At 31.0% G+C, this 18,603-nt stretch overlaps 1 protein-coding gene and 1 pseudogene across 1 annotated transcript in view; one reads left to right on the top strand and one right to left on the bottom strand.

The window, feature by feature from the left end:
• The first annotated feature begins 528 nt into the window (after nt 1-528).
• LOC111628608 lies at nt 529-2,890 on the top strand (annotated as a pseudogene).
• Nucleotides 2,891-8,811: 5,921 nt separating this feature from the next.
• The window catches only part of LOC111628627 (protein quiver-like), a 41,766-nt gene continuing 31,974 nt past the window's right edge, over nt 8,812-18,603 (bottom strand). Inside the window, exons 3-4 of the mRNA XM_023372456.1 lie at nt 10,963-11,109; nt 8,812-9,208 (exon numbers count right to left, since the gene is read on the bottom strand). Coding sequence (XP_023228224.1) covers nt 8,991-9,208; nt 10,963-11,109 — 365 coding nt within the window. The 3' untranslated portion in view covers nt 8,812-8,990. The remainder of the gene's footprint in view (nt 9,209-10,962; nt 11,110-18,603) is intronic.

Genomic DNA, 18,603 nt, shown 5'->3' with positions numbered 1-18,603 from the left:
ATTATTATATAATGGCAAAAAAGCTTAATTTTGAAGATAGTGATGAATTTAAGTTAAATTTTGGTGAATAACACTTTTCTGTAGCTTAGTAAGGGCTTCATCTTGAATTCTGTACTTGTTCTCAGTACAGCGTGTTTAAAATTAAAAGAACATATGCTAAAATTCCACTAATTGTAGTATCATTTAGACTTACTTACCTTACTTTAATGTTACATTTGGATTGTCATGATTGGTACATGCCAGTCTCAAATTTAATACAATAAGTTTAGTAAATAGGATATCTGAATTTACTAGCCACATTTATACATTTTAAATTACGCATTAAAAATTAAATTATGGAGTAAAATTATGTATGTATGTACACAATAAATGTTTCTATGAAGATATAAATAAGCATCAATTTATTCAATTTGATATTTGTTTCCAAAAATGAAAATAAATATAATGAAAAAATGAAATATCTTTTCAATGAAATTCGAAATCTTTCGGTTTGTTGTTTCTGGCTTTGTTGACGTAATTAAACTATATTATTGTTAATCCACACTATTGTTAAATTAACAAAATTAATTTTTGCAAACCTATTTTTAATAATACCAACTTTGAAAATGGCATTTTCTCAGTCTGATTTCGGTGGGAAACTCAACAAATTAATTGTGGAGCATACAGAAGATGACAATTCTATAATAAGATTGTCGCCAACAAAAATGCAGACACTCGGCATTTCCCAATACGTACGTTTAAAAGGCAGAAATGGCAGAAAAACAGTTTGCACTGCCTTGGCAGATTCAACCTGTCCAATGGATAACATCAGAATGAATGAATACGTAAGAATAAATTTACGAGTCAAAGAGGGAGATATCGTCACAATCTGTACCATAAATAATATCGATTATGGAAAAAAAATTCATGTTCTTCCAATCGAAGATACAATCCCGACAGTGAATTGTCAACTTTTCGACGATTATCTGAAACCATACTTTCAGGGGGCATATAGACCAGTATATAAAGGAGACTTGTTTCTTATTAAAGGCCCTCAAGGAAATGTCGAGTTTAAAATAATTGCGGTCGATCCCGATCCCTTTTGTATCGTCGCTCCGGAAACAATCGTATATTACGAAGGAAATGCAATCTTAAGAGCAGACATAGAAAAAGAAATGAATGCTATTGGATACGACGATATCGGTGGCTACAATTCCCAACTATTACAAATTAGGGAAGTAGTCGAATTATCTCTGAAATATCCAAGTGTATTTAACAACATGGGAATTAAACCGCCGCGAGGTGTTTTAATGTACGGGCCACCCGGAACCGGAAAAACTTTGATGGCCAAAGCAATAGCTAATGAATCTGAAGCACACTTTTTCTTAATAAACGGTGCTGAAATCACAAGCAAATTTTATGGCGAATCGGAGAAAAATCTTCGATTGATATTTGCTTTTGCCGAAAAACTCTCTCCGGCAATAATATTCATTGACGAAATAGATGCCATTGCACCGAGCAGAAAGAAAGTCGAGGGACAAGTAGAAAAGCGAATCGTGTCCCAATTTCTCACATTATTGGACGGTGTGATGGAAATGAACGGAGTGGCTGTAATTGCTGCCACAAATTGTCCCAATAATATCGATCCCGCTCTACGTCGAAGCGGAAGATTCGATCGGGAAATATACTTTGGAATTCCACAAGTTAATGAGAGATTAGAAATTCTTCGAATTGCAACAAGAAGAATGAAGTTGGCCGAAGATGTTAAGATAGAAGAGCTTGCGAGAGAAACGCATGGATTCGTTGGCGCCGACATTCACTCTCTCTGCAGAGAAGCCGTATTCCATCAAATAAGAGAAAAGATATGTCTCGATGACATTGAGAATGGACTAACAGATGAAATTATAAATTCTCTGGCCGTGACAATGAGTGATTTTAAATCTGTTTTAAAAAATATTTGTCCAAATGTCCTGCGAGGATGCGTAGTGGAAAACCCTAACGTATCTTGGGAAGATATAGGAGGTTTAGAAGATGTTAAGAAAGAATTGCAAGAATTAATCGAATACCCGGTAAAATTCGCCGATAAATTCCTAAGATACGGAATGTCACCTGCTCGAGGATTTCTGCTATTTGGACCACCGGGATGCGGAAAGACCCTTTTGGCCAAAGCGATGGTTTCCAGTTGTGGAGCAAACTTCATCTGCATAAACGGCCCGGAGCTTTTAAGCAAATGGTTCGGTGAAACAGAAGCCAACGTGAGAGAGATCTTCGACAAAGCTAGAAGAGCTGAACCCTGCGTGCTGTTTTTCGACGAGATCGACTCTATAGCTAGAAAACGCATTAATTACGACGGAGACAACTCAACGTCCGATCGCGTTCTTACGCAAATATTGACAGAAATGGACGGAATAAATGTGAATAACAAGATATTTTTCATTGGCGCTACTAATCGACCGGATGCCATCGATTCTGCCATTCTAAGACCTGGTCGTTTAGATCAAGTGATTTATGTTCCATTACCCGATCAATCAGACAGGAAGAGCATTTTGACGGCTGCTCTGAGACGATGTCCACTAGCAAGCGATGTCGATTTGGACTCCATCGCTAGAAACACGGATGGATTAAGTGGTGCAGATTTAAGTCAAGTTTGCAAAAATGCTTGTAAATTAGCTATAAAAGAGGATATTGAAAATTCAGGAACAGACAAGGATGTCATTGCCCAGATTGAAATGCGTCACTTCCAAGAAGCAATGAAAAAAACACGACCTTCCGTCAATAGTGAGGATCTTCAGAGATTTGAAGAATTTCTGTACAAATTTCGAAATCAAAAAGATTATTACGTTTAGATCTAATAGATTGATATTCATTATGGATAAAAATTTTGAATGATTAAATCTCTATTCTAATATCATTTTTTGATTTATTTTCTTTTTATTTAATTACCTGAAGTAAAATAGAAAGTTTATTGAAAATGGTCGTTTATTGAAGGACGACACATTTCTTGCGTAAACGTGCTTGTCTGGGGATCCGGATTCGAGTTCAAGTCACAATCTGGATCCCAGAAATCTTTATAGGAAGTTTTCATGAAAGAAGAAGACGCACTTCATTCATAGTGGAAAGGGTTAAAAAGAAAAATCTTAAGAAAAACTTTTAAGCGAGGGGTACGCAAAAAAGAAAAAAATTAATAATGGCGTATGTACAATAATCATATTCGGATTTTGCGTTGAGGCTTTTGACGACGTCATGGCGCTCGATACTGAATAAAAATATACGTATTTTGTAATACATTTATCTATATCCTTCCTCCAACGCTTTACGATTTAAAAATTTTTTTATTACATGTAATTGTATAGCGTTGTATAATTGAGCAATGCGCTACTGCTAGACGAACATGCGAAATAAAACTTATGAAAATGGGCTGCATTCAACTCAAAAAAGCTTGGGAACCGTTGTCATAGCTCAGGATCAAATACTGATGTTCAGTTGAGAAAACTACTGAACACTGGTAGTGTTCAGGTAAACTTAGTCCCGGAATCGTGCGTGACTCGGGATATGATAATTACCAGCCATACCATTGCTCTTTCCACCTGTCCTACTCACTTAACGAAATTTCTCGTTAGATGGCAATAAGTGCCAAACGTGGCGCCACTTCAAAGTGCTTTAGTTTCGATACAAAATATGTCAAGGCACAGAATATAGACAAGAAATAATTATCTATTTAAGTTTACATTGAATTTAACTTCAAATTGTGCACTGTTCTTAATTCCAAGTAATTTCAAGAAAAGAAAAATGAATTAGTTGTCACGAATTTTCAAGTGGCCTAATACAGAAAGGAGAGGTGAGTACAAGCAATTAGCAGATAAGGATAGTAATTTAAATATAAATAGGCATAAATATTATTTAACATCTAGTAATTAAACAGAATATATTCTAGAGTTAAATGTATTAAAAAATACAGTGGGTGATCGGTTAACGAACAGATCGGACAACGAACAAATCGGATAACGAACACTTTTGCGAAAGATTTTTATGTTCGGACAACGAACACATGATCGGATAACGAACACCCCACAGAACAAACACAAGAAGAAGCGACGTAAAATAACGAATACCGATTGGACTTTCCTAGTCTTCGGGCAACAATTCGAAACTTTTCGGAGTGTGGGAGACGTCGAAATCTACGCTCAAGCCGGTATATACCGATCGGATAGTATTCCTCCGAACTTTAAAACTCTCCCTTATAATTCCAGCCTTTTATTTTTATGAGAAAATAATTCTTTTATGTATTCGTGAGACTGTCGGGTAGGCACTCGTTAAGTTTTGCGTCTGTTTTTTTTTTGTAAGGTGAGAATATAATAGCAAAGGTAAAGAGTTGGCAGAAGATGCCTAATGTTGCTGGGCAGTATGGCGTTATAAGTCTACAGTAGGCTGCAGTTCATTTTTTTAAGAAAAATACTGTATAATCAAGAAGACTCAAGCAGCTAAACGAGTAACAAAAATCACATCTGAGAAATATAGAACATCGAAGAGTTCATAATGGAACCTGAAACGGATCTGACGACAGAAGAATGCCATGAACTCTTGAATGAAGAACACCAAGAAACTCGGCGAGATATGTTTTCTTCTGAAAAAGAGGATTAATGCCGATATCTGTTATTAAAGATCCTTTGAAGAAGTGTGAGGATGTCAGAACAACGGTCTTAGAATGGCATCCAAACCAGGTTGAGGCTTAAGGATTTCTACAATTGCAATGCTATTAATTACTTACGAAAAATCCTGAAGAAGGGAGAAAAGCAATCGACATTAAACAGATTCTTTAACCCTTTAAAACTGAAAAAACATGACTAATAAAAAGGCAAGACTGTGTACGTATGTATTTTTATTATTATATATAAATAAACGTAGTAAGAAAGTATATATTTTTTTATTTTGGGGAGTTTCCAGAACGAATTAATTAAATTTCCATTAAAACCTATGGTAAATCGATAATAGGTTAACGAACAATTCGGATAGCGACAAAGCCTGGGAACGGATTATGTTCGTTAACCGATCACCCACTGTATATTATGCATAATGAATGCATCAATAAATAAACACTTAAATAGCAGTCACATTTGGTTATTTTTAGGTAATTGTTTAGATAGATTGTTTGTATAAAAATTTTCTAAAAGTAACGTCTATCGTCACATTTTATTCATGACAACTTTGGCCAGAGCATTACGTAACGTTATTGTAAACTCTACCCGTTGTAACGTACCGTAGCGATTACCAGCATACTCACCCGCGTAATTTATGGGCAACCCCTATGTTTACGAAACAAAGAATAATTTAAAATTAATTGCGTTTATTAGCTATGCGAAAGACGGATATTTAGGGAAAATACAGAATGTATAAATTAAAAAAATAAATTTTAGAACGTAAGATATAACCGTACCGTATCGAAACCGGATGCGCCGCCATTATTATCGTCCGAAACAATAATCGTTTTCATCCCAAAGAACTATAAACACGAATGTAATTAGGAAAGTATTTGATAAATATATAACTATCAAAATATATGCAGATTACGTAAAAACTTTTAAATGAAAACGTGTTGTAAGCAGGCTACTCGAAAATCTTCCAAGCGGCAAATCACGACAGCATTTCCGGTTTGCTGAAATGCCACGTTAGATTTGTATAAGCATAATATAGATCACGTGTTATAGGTGAACTAATCTGATTGGCTATGTATAACATTTTTCGATGCTTATTCCTTTATATGAGCTATGTGGTCACTTGTGGAAACACATCTGGAACCATAGTTTCTGTATGTCTTACTCTATGGTAAGATATATTTACTGTCTCGAACGGCAGTTTGCATTGGGAGAGGAGAAAGTCGTTGGGATAGTTATTACAGCCCAGCTTATACGAATAAAATGTTTCTTGCTTTACAGTGCCAAAAGTGCCATGGTGGCGAGTTTTGCCATTCATTTGATTTTATGGAAATGTTTATTGCTATTTTATGGTTTAAAAATTTAAAATATCAAAGTCTTTTTTAAATATTTTTTCGATTATTTTCTAGATATATTGATCAAAATTTATTTGATCAATAATTCTAGATTAGTTTCAAGATTTATGAGACTTTAACTAGAAAATGTTTTTGTAATAATTACTGGCTTCTATCTTTAAAACAGTAAAATTTAATTATATTTATAAAGCTTTGTTCCATTCAATATGTTTCAGTCAGTCTCATGCCTAGAGAATAGGAATTGCTGTAGAGTTGATGCCGAATTTCATATTTTATAGTACAGTCGACCCCCCTATAACGCGGTAGATACGTTCCGCTTTATAAGAATTTCGCGTTGTAGGAATCCTTAAATACATGAGCCAATCACAGCCCGGCACGTGTGCAGTTTACGGACTACGGCTGTTTAAAAGGTTTTCTTCCATAAAATTAATCGATTCTAGACTAATTTCACTCAACATTTCCAAAACACGTATAATTTTTTGGGAATAATCCGTATAATCTATGCTATAAACAAAAAATTGTAGGATTACTTACCGAGTGTGCACCGTTCGACGACGCCATTGCTTAAGCTTGTTTTCGTCGCGGAGCAGCGCACCAAACGGCGGGCGCATTTTCTGACAAGTTATTTTTCTGCGAAAAATTCATTGAACTTTGGAAAAATCATTAATAGAAATAATTTTTATGGCCGTTGAATAAAAAATGTTTTTTTTTCATAAGAAATGTATAAAATTACAGTACTGTATTAGACTTACAGTACCTAATTTAGGCCTATATACTGTACAGACGATAGTAAACTCAACTTACCCGCCTAAACTCTCCGTAAGGTGTAAGTAGTTCGGCTGGTCGTCCACTATTGGTCTAGGTTTGACCAATCCTGTCGCGACACAAGTCGGCGATGACGTTTTACCGCATTTTACGAGTCGCTTTTAGCGTCTTTATACGAATACGGTCGCAATTTTTTCGCCGCGATATACGAATCCGCATTATATGAACCCGCGTTATAGGGGTCTACTGTATAGTGGATTCACTTGATTTTTTATCACCGGTAATAACATAACATAAGGGTAGCTGGCCCTTATTTACGCGTTAAAGACGTGGAGATAATCCAGAAAACGTCACGTGGGCAGCCCCGGAGAGGCTCGAACCCACGACCAAGTGTTCGAGGAACGGAACCACTTGGCCATTAGTAGTCTGTTTTGGTATTCAACAACTGCATTTCTTTTTACAGTTGGTGGGTGTCAGAATATTTTCAATTAGGCTACAGTATATTCATCAATATTCATGTAACGAGTCATCTGCGATGGGTCGTAATTGTCAAATCCGGCACTGATACGTAATTTACCATTATTTTTTCAGTTTATTTGTATTATTTCTGTAAAGTTTCGATGAATATTAACAATTCTTTCATCTACGAGATATGTTGCAATACGGATTTTTTTCATTCATTCTTTGACAATTGCAGCCATTTGTAATTTAATATTGCTTCATATAATTGGTATTGTCTGCATCGAAAGTTGTATTTTGGTGTAATCTTTGTTTACTGATATATTTATAATTCATTATATGTGTAAATGCTATGAATTTTAAAAACGAAAAAAGGAAAGATTCTCTTCATTTATTTTTGTTTCTCATATAAAACTGGTCGTTAAAGTTTTAAATTAATATAAATTTTAGTAAAATATTTTAATAATTGAAAATTAAAACTTTATATTTTAATAGGAGCCTCAGGAGTAGTATCCAGAGTCATCGAGAGGAAAAAATTAAGGGAGTGGTTCCTACCCCTATATATAATTAATGTTATTTCTACTAACAAAAAGTAGAATTGTTTAAGACTAATTTTTATTAATAAAGAAATCTTTTAGGTATTTCATTTGTTAAAATAAAAACATAATAGAAGAGGCTCGTTCTTACTCCTGGCTCCATACAGGATCTCGATGGCCAGGAGCTATCTCTAAATTCTTAGTTTGTTCTTGAATTCGGCTACGCAATGTAATTACTTTATTAAGAATTTTTTTTCATCTTTATTTATTTAAATAAACATATGTAAATGTAAATATTAATAAGAATAAATGAATTTACCACTGAAGAAGAATGAGCATTTATTTGAAATTTGTTAACAACCCATAACAATTTATAAATCTTTCAAAGAGAAAACTAAAACAAGAAAAAAACTAGCATTTACAAAGAGTAAAAATCTTTTGTTGATAATTTGTGGAGAGGGAAAAATAGAAGGTAAGAAACCCCCTCTAATCAGCGAAATACGATAAATTTGATTGTTAATCAGAAGATTTCTCTGCACAGAGATATATTTTGAATTTTTAAATTGTTTGAAAACTGTGACGATGTCATTTCGTCACAGGTAGATGTACTAAGCTCAGATGTGATGAAGGAAAAAAGCTAGTGTTGCTACAAACTAAGTGCTTAACCGGACCAAAATCAATTTATATTTTGGTCTTTTATTTTTTTTTTCTTTTTTTTTACTTATATGAATATGTATAATACTAAACACACGACATGTAAACATCTAAATCGATAACAAAGTTATCAAACTAAAATAAATATCATTGACTTTTTGGCCTCCATCATTCACTTGTTAACTATAATAAGGCTTAAAAAGGCAATATATTTAAATGTGTGATTTCTGGAGGCCCAAAACAATTNCGAAGCATTTGATGCCACTGTCTTCAAATAAATAAAAATTCAAGTGATTTAATTACATTATATAATAATAATTATTATATTTTTAAAAGTAATATTCTATTCTAAATCAGAAAGATCAAATTTATTTAGGCAAGTTTCTGTTTTAAATAGATTTTACTGTCTAGTTTCAAGTAATAAATGCTCTTTTATTTCCTTTCGGACGAGATCAACATTCTTATATATTTTTATTCTTTTACAAAGAAAATAAATATATTTATATATTTAATTCGATGGAACCATATTTAAGCATTATTCTTCGAAACTAGACTCCGAAAATAAGGGGTCGATAGATTATGTCAAAAGATCACAAAGAGGACGTCGTGTACCACGTGACGAAGGCACTAAGTGACGTCAACAAGTATATACTGAAGACAGTGTTCAAATGATTTACACCATTACAGAAATCTCTTTCACAAAAGCACATTTTTCCTTTACCGTCGCCTTGATTCATGCAAACATGATCAACCATAAATAGATTTATCTGTAGGCGTTCTGTACAAGTTCTTCGTATCTTTTGATGATCTGAAACATAAACATTTTTTTAAAAAAATTATGTAAATTATTGTCTAAGTTTCAGGCAGTCCCCGAATTTTGGACGTAATACTTTCGTTAAAAATGTGTACTAAAGTCGAACGTTTAGAATTGCTTGTTATGAAAGCCCATCAGTGATTCGAGTGGATGAAACCACTGAACACAAGTCGTGGGTTCAAGGGATGGCCACGTGGAGTTTTCCAGGTTTTCTTCACGTTTGTAACACCCAAATAGTGGCCAGTTTCTCATAGAAAGTCCTATAGAAAGTGTGGGCGATCTGGCGAGCATAAAAATGAAAATTCGGCGTACGAAAAGCGAATTTAGGCATCAAAGTTTCACGAACGAAAGATGGAATTGTCCGAAAGTCGAGGATTGCCTTGTATATTGATTATGATTATAATAATATATATATTCTTAGAGAAAATAATTTAAAAACCCTCTTATATTATTTAAAAATTAAAGATGTAGGCATCACAAATTAAAAGAAGTTATTAGTGTTTGGTCTATGTTCTATGTGTGTAAAGTTTAATTTTTGAGGAGTTATCAATATAAATACTATGAAAGATACAAAAGTTTTCAGTGTATCTAGTTCTGGTGTCATCTAATAGATAATGTAATTGAATAATTATTATTATTATTAAGGGCTAGAACCTACTCAAGAGTATTCTAAAGGAAGAAGGAGATGAAGAAGAAAGAAGAGAGAAGGTTCCATTGAGCAGATAGGATGAATGAAAAAAGTATGAAAGATACAGTAAATATAATATTTGTTGATAAATACTTACGTGATAGTTATAACTACATAAAGTAACTTAATAAACAACTTCTCTACAAGGATGTAATGGGAGAGTATAGTGAAAGGCAATACAAATCCTAAGTAGCATCTAAAAGCATCAAGAAGGATAGAAGATAATAAAGCTAATGGCTTCTAGTAACAAATAAAAACTTATAACTTATATACAAGGGATGGTAACTCTAGCGTGTTACAAAGAAATAAATTTAAAAAATTAAAACATAATTTTTGTGTTTAGATTTGCGATGTTTAAATTACAGCACTAATTTGCTTTACGATTTGAATTGCAGCATTGTTTGCTTTACAATTGAATAAATATTAGCTTAACGGGTTTGTACAAAGACATTAGATTTAAGACATGTTTCTATTATAATATAACTACATTTGTAGTGTTAAATAGGCTCTATATGACCCGCTAATTATATGTAAATGATTTAATTAATGACACTGTCCTTGTAGATTCACACGTTGTAATGAGGTGAATTGTATTGATTTAAATTTATTTGAATTAGATGTTGAAACATGTTTTTGATTTTTTTACTTAAATTGTTTACTGAAAGAGTTTAAGTCTGGAACTTTTAAGGCACTTTCCATTACGAAATGAAAAATACTTTTGGGTTTCCTGAGTGGAAAGTACCTTAAGATCTTAGAGTGCTTTCATCCCATTATTTAACCGGTCATTTCATTAAAATTTTTCAGTAAATATGATACAGTATACAGCAAAATCAGATTAATAAGCATAAAATTGATATTTGTATGCATTTTATTTAAAATTTATCCCTTAGTGGAATCAATTTAACATAACAGGAAAGAAATATAAAAGATAATTTTTCAGAAAAAGATCGAAAGAACAAGCATAAGCCATTCCTAATTGAGAAATCAGGAATGATAAAATTGGATATTTTACTCGTACAATTATTTATGAACCTGAAAATATTTAATATTATTCACTTACCTGTACCGATATCTGTAAGAATTTTAACGCAGCATCCCTTACATTCTTCATGATGGGGCAAATCAATTGGATACACTGATAAATTAAATGGATCGTTACATTTTGGATCCACCCAAGATTGGCATTCGAAGCATTTGATGCCACTGTCTTCAAATAAATAAAAATTCAAGTGATTTAATTACATTATATAATAATAATTATTATATTTTTAAAAGTAATATTCTATTCTAAATCAGAAAGATCAAATTTATTTAGGCAAGTTTCTGTTTTAAATAGATTTTACTGTATATGTTATAAAAATATATGAGAAATAGAATGTTAGAGTTGTCAGTATCAGGTGAAAGAGTTAGCAGGAGGTCGTGAAGAAGTGGATGGATTATGTAGCAGAGAATATGAACGTTGTTATAGTGGTGAATGGAACGAAGTGGAGTAGACAGCGACTAGACTTGAGGTGTGACTAATAATGCTGAAAAAGAAGAAGAATCTCATTCAATGTTTCCAGGAATTTCATTAAGATAAAAGTAAGTACTTTTTTTTTAATTCACTTTGAAGAAATTTGAAGTTTAAGTGTGCCATAAAGTTAGAACCCTGAATTTCCTACATACATCAATTTCCATTTGGATGCTTTTATTATTGCTTAAAGTAGCAATAATAATTTTTGTTTTAATAATATCTTTTCTATACTTGTTATGAAAAAACCTAGCAATGAGTTGCGTAACTTTCCCGGCTTTTATGAAATTTTATTTTAATAAATAGACTTCCTCAGCCGGGTTACATATAAAAACCGAAATGCATTACATGATATTAAGTGTTAATTAAAGAAATCGGAAAGGTGTGTGATAAATCTGTTAATTATAACAATAAGGCCAACAAGCTTATATGGTTATTTACTAGTATTTAATAGATTAACAGAATGAAAGCTTATATCGAACCTATATTCTGCCTCTATATCAAGCCAGCTGATTATCAAATGCTTCGTTACATTAAAACATGATTTAATAGCATTTTCAACGACCAGTTAATTAAATGCACAGAAAGAATTTGGTATAAATATGTTGAAACAATTAGCTATGAATGTCTCAGCAGTCCTTAATGGGTCTAAAGGGAGAAGAAAATCATATTGTAACTAATATTAGAAAATATGTTATTACAGTATTTAAGTGTCTTTTGTATATGTGTATTAGTGAAAACTGAGGCTCTATAACTGATCTGTTTTTTCTTACTATCGAACATAACTTATTTCAAAATAAATAAAAAACTTAAATATAAAATGTAAATTACATTTCTCTACATTTCTAAATATAAAATAGCATAAAACAAATCTTAATTAATAAGTTAATGATACATCATAAAGATGTCGTACTTTTAAAAATGGCTGACGAGTTTTACACATTAAAAAAATACATAGAAGAGAGCAAAATGTCTTCATTTTTTTCCATGTGCAATCAGCAGGAATAACGTTTTCCATTGCAGAGACGACCTTCATTATAGGCTACACCTCTGCAATATAAGACTATTGCCCTTGGTGATTGGACGTGAAAAAAATGAAAACATTTTAGTCTCTTCTACGTACAAAAAAAATTACTCTATCAGCTTTAATAATTCTAATGTTATTGAAAATATTTTTTCATTATTTCAATATTTAATATATCCATAATCTAAAAATTGACAATGGGTATTTATAGGTCTAAATTCCCACTGTCCTTCCTAAATCTCGAGAACGGAGTAAGATAGGTGAAAGATAAGACCAGATATAGAAAGCTTAGGAGAAGGAGGCCCAGATTAACGATACAGAAACTTCCGGTTTAGAACGGAAGTAACATTATTTCAATTCAAAAATTGACCCCTAAATGGAGTTAGATAGATAACCGGCACGACTCTATTGCTAACAGGAATAGTGTGATTTACAGGGGCAAGACACTAATTGAGTTAACTCTATTTTTAAGTTTATCAAAACAGTTTGTTAAGATATAATGATCTTTATGTAAAAGAAAAACATTAGTTTTGATTAAGCATTTATTCTTTTCGATTAACTATTATAAGAAAATGAGAATTACATATAAGTGCCAGCACGTTTAATATATGCAGTACATAACATGAAATTTCCATTTTATTAATCCTTACTAACTCTTCACTAAAAGCATTTTGACAATTATTTTCTTCCATAAGGTCATAAATATTTAGCCATATTTCTATCATAATTTACTTTGTTATTATAATAAAAGTATTACATTTTAAATCTAATTATAAAGTTTTCGAATACACTATAAATTAAAAATCATAAATTTTGTTTACCCTATTTGAAGCTTAATAACTCTCGTGATTTTTGTCGAAAATTTCTGAAATTTTGCAGCCAGATTTGTGTATTAGGGAGATTAATGCTATTAAATTTTGGTGATTAAAGGTCGACGGGGTGAAGAAATAAAGGTGTGTCATCTCCAGTAGGATCGGACATAACGACGATTTTACTCGTTATTAACATTTATAAATTTTATAAAATCCCTCCCTAACCTTAAAATTAACCTTTTTGCAATTTTATAATGATTAAAAATATAAAAAATTTTAAAATAAAAGCTCATAACAGATACCGCCACACGCAATTTTAAACGTTGCCGGAAAAGTTAAGCAACTCGTTGCTGGATTTTTTTAACACGGTAATCACCACGATTTCATAATTTTTTCTTGTTTTTAAACAAATAATAATTTTTTTTTTTTTTTTTATAAAACATTGAAAGTCTAAAAAATTGTTTAATTGTTTTCAAATTATATAATTTAAAGGACTGGATTTGAATGCAGGGCGTATCTGACAGGAGTTGCTAAATCGATTTCTAAGTTGTTTATCCTATGGGCAAAAAGGGCAATTGCCTGAGGCCCCACCTCAGGCAATTGCTCTTACTACTTACTACTTCACTGATTACTGTTATCATTTGTAGTTTTTCTAATAGGATCCAATGCTAAACACTGTACAGCAAATTTAATTGTTGATTGTTTTTTTTTTGGAATCCTTAGATCTCAAATTTTGCGTAAGGGCTGTAATTTGTTTCGGGTTCGCACCTGACGAACGTGGAGTTTTTCGGGTTTTCTTCACGTTTCTTACACATAAACAGAACCAGTTTTCTATAGAAAGTACTCCCGGGAGGTTTATGCAAAATTGTGTTGTTTTATCTCATTAATGCAGTACAAAATTTCTTAATTCAACACTAATAATATATTAGGATAAGTTTAGATGAAACAAACACGTTTAGACCTTATATCAGCAAAGCCATTTGGCTCAGTTTCGACATTTAGGAGGCCTCAAATTATTCTTCCCATTTCATTTTGTTGTATTTAATAAATTCTATTTTGTGATAAATTTCATTATTTACAGCATATAAGAAGAGTTTTTAATGTTGTTTATTGGGTTCCAATTTGAAAAAAAAAAATTGTAGATCTATAAATTACCACTGTCGTCCGTCTGTTTGTCTTTCCTTAATCTCTAGAAAGTAGTTAGATAGATGATAAACGAGACCAGATATGGAAACCATATAGGCATGAAGCCCCGATCAAGTATATATACGTTATTTCAATTCAAAACGTTTCCCTTGAAAGCAGTTAATCTATGACCGGCACGACTCTATTGTTTAAAGGAAAAGTATGATGTACAGGGGCAACAAGTCACTTCTAATTTGAGGTGGACAGCATATATTTTAAATTAAATAAATTAAAAAATATGATTAAAAATTGTAACCCGGAATTTGCCATTTTAATATATTGTACCTGTGTTCAGTGTCTTACTAATTATAACGTAAAAACTATTTATATAAAAGAAAAATTAATTTTGTTTAAATGACGAAATTAATTGAATTTTAATTGAAATTAATAGTGATTTTAAAGAGTTTTAATGATAAAAAATTGATGGATAAAGAATGAAAGTAATTTTGATTTGTCCCAATTACAATGGAGCAATCAGCAACTTGTTTGCCACAAAGCTATCAATAACATCTGGACAAGTACGTAGTAAATTGCCTATTGTCAAAGAATAGCTTCTGAAAATGGACAATCATTGTTCATTCTTTTGCTTACTTTTTATTGTCCACTTAATAGAGATTTAGTTCTTTTTAAGGAGAAGAAAAAAATTAATTTTCTTCAATAATAATTTATGGAAAAATAAGGAAATATATTTTACTTTTAAAAATATATATATATATTGATCTTTAAATAAATTAAGATTAAAATATTAAATAATTCGATTTAAATGTAAGATAAATAAAGAAAATCTCAGTTTTTAAAAATATTTTTAATAAATGTAAATCAAAATGTTTAATTTAAAGAAGGTTTGAGAGAATTTAGATGATTTAAACTCATCAAGAGAAAAGATAGAGCATCAGGAGAGATATGGGATGAGGCACATCTCTTTCGTGATGTTCCACCTCTTCGAAAACCATGAATAAATTCATTAAAAAAGAAGAATTTTCTACTACTAATTAAAATAAAAATTAGTTTATACTACTTTAAATTTATTTTTTCTTATATAAAACATTAAATTTTGGGGTCCTCTTTGTCTGGGACCAAGATGTAATGATTTTTCTGGTATCACCTCTATAAGTTAATATTATTAAAGATTTCGTTTCATTGCAAATGAAAAACGAAATAATTATTTAAAACGTTCTTCTTTCTTTAGAGAAAAAATCTACTAATATTAAAGAACTGATGTTTTTGAAAGAAGAAATGAATCATGTATAAAGATTGATTCTATTATTTATTAAATACTTATTTTATTTTTTACTATTTCTTCAATTTCTTCGTGATCTGGAGTATACATTATAGTAAACTATGGCAATTTTAGATTGTATAAGGCCCTAGAATAATATGGACTTGTGAGTCTCCTTTCATATAATTTCATATAACATAATGTTGTACATGATTTAGAATCCTAGTTACTACATGAATCCGAGACACAGAAACATATTCATGCATATCTTGGGCCTCTAAAAGCATGAGGCCCTATACTGCCTATGTCTAAAATCACATTTTCTTAGAATTAAGGTCTAAAAAAGTAAAAGTTTCACAGTTTTTCAACTAATCCAGATTCGAACCCGATACCCCAGACCCGTAGGTGCCACTTAATGACTCTGCCTTCTATGCAATGTTCGTGTTCATAATCTTAAATTGAGATTATGTTCTTGGAATTAACGATTTTAACCTTAAAATTTTATAGAAATTAATGAATAAGAAATACAGCAGAAATCTGTATTTAGTTCTAATCGGTTCTCAGAAATCCGTCGTAAAGTGAGCCCTCTGTTTCCTATAAGTTTAGTGTTATAAATTGAGATTACGTTCGTGGAAATGATGATTCGAACTGTATACTACATGCACAAACGATCAACAAAAATACAGCACGATAGGGCATTTCATGAATTCATAAAAGAGAATTTATACCAGTCGTAAAAGCGGGATGTCTTATACAAAGAATTACCTATAGAAATGTATTTATCTTTCACAAAATTATTCATTAAATTCAAAATCCATTCTATTTTTCCGAAATGTACACAGAAAGTTAATCAATAAAAGAATAATCGATAGTTGAAAATGGTCGTTTCGATTTATAATTAACGAATTTTATAAATACCTTGGCTGAATATTTGACAGTTAAAGAGGAAAACAATATATATATATATGTATTTTAGAAAGAATTTTCAATAAATTTTCTCAGAAAATCATATATATTTGCTTTTTTTAAGGCTCGCTATCACTACCAAATTATCAACATAAACAGATTATATATTATTAAAAGTTTAAAAATATATATATTTATAAATGGAATTTTAGTTATTACTTTAAATAGAAACAAGATAAATTTATGAGTTTTATAAATAAAATAATGTTTTATAAATTCGCATTTATATAAAATCGAGAATTTCAGAACAAAAGAATCAAATTATAAGTTTTTAAAAATCCATAAATTTCTCTACATGTCTGACAAAAACAGACTTAAGTAAATCCAAACTATTCTTAAATTTCCATGAAGGAAATGTTAAAGTAAGTTAATGCTGTTTATCTCTTCAGAAAATGGAAACTAAATATATACTTTCAGGATTTGTTTCTTTTTCTAAATTTAGTTTATATTCTTACGAAACTCTTGCAAAGTTAGGTAAATTGCTAAAAAAGATTAAGGAGAAGAAAGAGAAGAAGAGGCGTATTTAGTTGTGAAAAAACGTTGTTAACGTTTTCTTATTTTTCTGGAAAAAGTCTTATTTTTTTTTTATTTCATGTCACGTTTTTTTAAAAAAACATTTGGCAGCAATGACCTTGCAATTTCATAATTCGCATTGTTTTCTATTCATCTATTTAATGGAAAGTTTTGATAAAGGACCACAGAGAACTAATAACAAAGGTAAGTCTACTCACTTATCTTTGTAAATTTTTTTTTTATCGATCTCAGTGGTTTATACTGTTACAGATAGAGTATCAGTATAATATTATGACTAATATCTGTGTGTTAAAACTGGGATGAAAATAATTATCTAAAATGTTTGTATTATTATTATTAGTACATACTTTCAGATATTTTATTATTCTTTTACGTTTTTTTATTCATAGGGACAAAGTTTTTATCAGTTAAGGAGGAATAAGATGAAGATGAAGAGAAGGAAGAAAAGAGGAAGATGTAGATAAAGAGAAGGGAGAAAGGAAGAAGTGTAATTGAAGATAGCACAATTATATACAAAATTTATATAAGTTATGTATCTATATTATTTTCTTATATAGTCGCCACTCAAAATTAGACACACGTAGGCCTACTATGGCACCTGCTTTTGAAATCTCTTGTCAATGAACGGTGCCTCCAGGTTATCCTGTTCGTTGGCAGCATCCATAAGCTCTTCGTTGGTATCAAACCTCTCGATATCAGATCTTCAGTTTACTGAAAAGATGATAATTCTTGGCACCAAGTCCGTATTATAAGAGAGGATTTTCGAAAATCTCCCAATTGAATTAAAATAAGAAAATATTTACAAGAGTTAACTGACTTTTGGGCCACCCTGTATATATTTTAATGTAATTAAATGTCGATATTTACTTAATTTTCCATGTTTTTAATGAAATTTTATAAGATTAAAAAAATAAAGTTATTAATAATAATAACTTACAGTTATTAAATTTTATTGACGTTAATTTAACTAACTAAGTCTCTATTCTACTCTTTTATTAAATTAATATAATTATTATAGCTAAGGGATTTAAATGATCGATATTACTTGACATTCGAACATTTATTTGCTAATTAATCTCTAAAGGGAAACCTTTATCAAATACTATTTACTCCTATTTCTATCATCATAATTGTATTTAAAGAAGTAAATTATTTTATTAAAGAGATTATATATATATATATATTATATAGTTTCTTATTAAATTCTGAAATAATAATGCATTTAAAATATATTTAATCAGGGAGTCCTGTAGCCTCAGTTAGCGTGGATCCTTCTGGAAGGCTTATGGTTTCCGGACAGGAGGATTCCAGCTGTTTATTATATGATATACGTGGAGGACGTACAATCCAAACATTCCATCCGCATACTGCAGATGTCAGGAGTGTCAGATTTTCACCGAAAGCATATTATTTATTGACTGGATCATTCGATAATATAATATTATAATGTA

The sequence above is a fragment of the Centruroides sculpturatus genome, unplaced genomic scaffold (assembly GCF_000671375.1).
Source record: "Centruroides sculpturatus isolate CEXI.00-Female unplaced genomic scaffold, Cexi_2.0 scaffold549, whole genome shotgun sequence".
Classification (NCBI taxonomy): domain Eukaryota; kingdom Metazoa; phylum Arthropoda; class Arachnida; order Scorpiones; family Buthidae; genus Centruroides; species Centruroides sculpturatus.
Note: the sequence above shows the minus strand (reverse complement) of the source record. Positions and strands in the feature narration are given on the sequence as shown.